This window comes from Cupressus sempervirens, chromosome 9 (genome assembly GCF_028749045.1).
Source record: "Cupressus sempervirens isolate cs-2001-9-10 chromosome 9, ASM2874904v1, whole genome shotgun sequence".
NCBI lineage: Eukaryota > Viridiplantae > Streptophyta > Pinopsida > Cupressales > Cupressaceae > Cupressus > Cupressus sempervirens.
In genome coordinates this window covers 606922868-606926407 of record NC_143126.1, presented here as the reverse complement: position 1 = coordinate 606926407, position 3540 = coordinate 606922868, and the positions used below count along the sequence as shown (strand labels likewise).

General features: G+C 37.6%; 1 protein-coding gene across 1 annotated transcript; it reads right to left on the bottom strand.

The window, feature by feature from the left end:
* Positions 1–404: 404 nt before the first annotated feature.
* LOC149540146 (cytochrome P450 750A1-like) lies at positions 405–2224 on the bottom strand. The gene is made up of 2 exons (XM_089799474.1): positions 1289–2224; positions 405–1135 (listed from the first exon to the last, which is right to left on the bottom strand). The coding sequence occupies exons 1-2, from the start codon at positions 2201–2203 to the stop codon at positions 524–526; spliced, it is 1527 nt and encodes a 508-aa protein (XP_089655600.1). The 5' UTR covers positions 2204–2224; the 3' UTR covers positions 405–523.
* Positions 2225–3540: the final 1316 nt, after the last annotated feature.

Here is a 3540-nt window from a genome sequence, read left to right as displayed (position 1 = left end):
AACTTTCATTTATAAGAAATTTCATATTTAATAAACAAATTTAATAATTTGAAATAATTATTTTCTCTAATTGAATCTATTGATACTTAAACTAATTATCATGGTAGATTAATTGCATTACACAAATATTTTATATTTGTTTTAATCTTTAAATAACAATGGCTAAATGCTCTTTTGAACAATAGTTACTATATATGAGCACTTCATCCAATGCATCTCTTGTTGACCTAAATCACTATATTATGTCTTGCACTTGCAACTATGACATTTGTTGCTTTTTAGTTTAAAGGATTTACATTTTAAAGTTTTATTGAATTTCACCGACTCAAGACTATTGCATATTAAAATGTTGAATAGTAAAAGACACTAACTGTAAAGAAGAAACATGCACAACAGAAGTGATATAATTTAAATATTCATTCCCCACTTTTATTGTCTAAACAAAGAACAAATATCCACATACACATGAGGCTACAATTTCTTGATGTCTATAGGTCGATGTTGGTAGTTATTCTAGCAACTATTATGGTGCCTCGTAGGTGGTCAGCCTCAAGGAAGGAAGAGCAACGATAGGAAACTTCCTCGGCACGCTCAATCCGAACATTTCATCCCTATCCAAATCACCCTCCACACTCCAATCAAAGCAATGTATGAGCTGACCCACACACAAGTAAACAGCAGAGAGCCCCATGTACATCCCTAGGCATCCCCTCCTCCCTGTTCCAAAAGAGAACAATTCGAAGTGTTGGCCTTCGAAATCTATGCTCGACCCAATAAATCTCTCAGGTTTGAATTCCAAAGCATCCTCCGAAACACTTTCATCCCTTCCAATTCCCCAAATGTTCACAAACAGCCTTGTTTTCGGTGGAATGTAATATCCTCCAACATTACAACCCTGCGTGGACTCGCGTGGTACAAGAAATGCCCCTGATGGATTTAGCCGAAGTGTTTCTTTCACCACACATCGCAAGTACTCAAAGTTTACAAGATCACTATCCCTTACAATGCGATCCTTCCCAACCTTTGACTCAATCTCTTGTTGTTCCATTGCCATTGCTTTAGGGTTTCTCAGCAGCTCAGTCATTGCCCATCCTATAGTTCCGGAAGATGTTACTACTCCAGCTAATAACATATCCTGCAAAAGAATTCAACTCCTTGGTTAGTGAGACCATAGCATAGATTTTTCTCGGTGAACAATGAATAATTGCATAGTTTGACAACATGAAAGCAAATCAAAAAGTTTAACTAGCAATAGCAGTTTGTGGTACAACATTTAAACTAGACTGACCAAGATGATTGCTTTGATGTGAACCCTAGAGACTTGCATCTCCCGACTTTCACTCTCCGCCATGTCCAACATCACGTCCACAATGTCTGCTTCTTCGGACTTTTTCACCCTTCTCCGCTCAATGTGTTCATCGATTAGATTCTCAGCAAACTCATCGAATACTTTATGAACAGTCTCCATACGGCGGCGGTAGCCCCCCCAATCGAGAAAGGCCAGAGATGGAATGAAGTCTCCAAGAACAACTACTCCCGCGAGATGCATAATCTCCCTCACCATCTCTGAAAACTGCTGCCCCCCGCTCAGTTGATGGTCCGAGTAACTTCTCGCTGCAAACATTCTAAAAAGTATGTTGGGTAAGGCGGAATAGATGTGGTTCCTCATGTTAACCGAGCGCGTGCCTTTCTTGCTTTCCTCCCACAGAGATTTAACCATGGCGGAGGCCTCTTCTTCTCTCAACCAACTGAATGATTCGGTTCTCTTCGCCGTCAGCAATTCAACTGTGCAGAGCTTTTTCATCTGCCGCCAGTAATCTCCATAGGGGGCAAGCGCTATGTCTCTGTGCTCGTAGACCATGTATTCGCCCGCTGATGAAGGTGGCCTGTTGGCAAATATCAGATCGTGGGTCTTAAGAAACTCTCTGGCCATGGCAGGAGAAGAGGCCACAACTGTTTGTACAGAGCCCAAGCGTAAGAACATGTTTGGTCCATACTTTTTTGCGAGCTCAGCCAGGGATTGGTGAGGAAGGCTTCCCAACAGGTGGAGATTGCCAACCAGTGGCCATGACCGTGGCCCTGGTGGCAATTTCAACACTCCCTTGTTGCTCTTGCTATTCTTTTTTGTGACAGATATGTATATTATCCAGAGAAAGATGATTAAGAAACCTAAATGTGGTAAAGGGAAAATAAGCCATGCCATATCTGGGTAGGCCGCTGGCAAATATTTCTTGAGAATTAATCAGTAGTTGAAGCAACTTATCTCAGGCATGTTCTTTATACTAAATGTTGCAGAGAAGACTGACGTTTTTTGCCATAATCGGTTCTAGAATAAGGTTCGTTAATTTCAACACTGTTTTAGAAAGCGTGAGTCATTTTTAATAATTTTCTGATTTCGAGTTCATGGTGATATTCGAATTTTTATTGTTTTAGGAAGTTGATGGACCATGCATATAGATAAATAATAAAATTTCTTATTGGAACTTAAGATTTCTTATATGAAGATCACCCTACAATATATAGATGAAAATGATTTTCTAATCATTTATAAAAAATAAAATAAAATATTCAAATTATTTGAGATGGTGGTTTGAAATCATGTATGAAGAAGTTTTATTATTTCAAATTGGTTGATTTTAGACTGATTTTACTTTTATTAAATAACTTTTTTTTTTTTTATGGATAGTCCCTTTCTATTAATTGTACTAAATGTTGCAGAGAAGATTGACTTTTATGCCATGATCGGTTCTAGAATAAGGTTTGTTAATTTGAACATTGTTTTAGAAAGCATGAGTCATTTTTAATAATTGTCTGATTTCGAGTTCATGGTGATATTTGAATTTTTGTTTCTTCAAGAAGTTGATGGGGCCATACATATAGATGATGAGATTTCTTAGTGGAACTTAAGATTTCTTATCAAGATCACCCTACAATATATAGATGAAAATGATTCTCTAATCATTTATCAAAAATAAAATAAAATATTCAAATTAGTTGATATGATGGTTTGGAATCATTTATGAAGAAGTTTTATTATTTCAAGTTGGTTGATTTTAGATTGATTTTACTATCTTTAAATAACTTTTTTTTTTTATGAATAGTCCTTTTATATTAATAAATAATATGCTAAGTTACAATTCATAGGAAAGGGTTAGGGCATATAAGACCACCTTGGGAGAGTTCACGTGGCCTCAACCAGAATCAACAAGTATTTAAAAAAAAAAAAAACTTATAAGAAACATCCTCAGGCTGCCAAAGCAGTATCAGCTAAGGGTGATAGTTCATCTTAATCATGGAATCCCCAGTTATCCCTGGGATTGATAGGTCGGCTAGGAATAATCTAGCCATTAGCAACTTTGTTAGGGGCCAAAGCTTCATCCTTGTTATCAACTTCTGGGAGAGAGATAGAAAGAACTAGATGAACATGTCATTTACCAAGTACCATACACCAAGCACTAACAGTGGGATCCACCAAGCTTGGACACCACCTTGTGCCACTTTGGGGTGGAGAAACCGAGCGGTGACCCCAACCTCCACCAC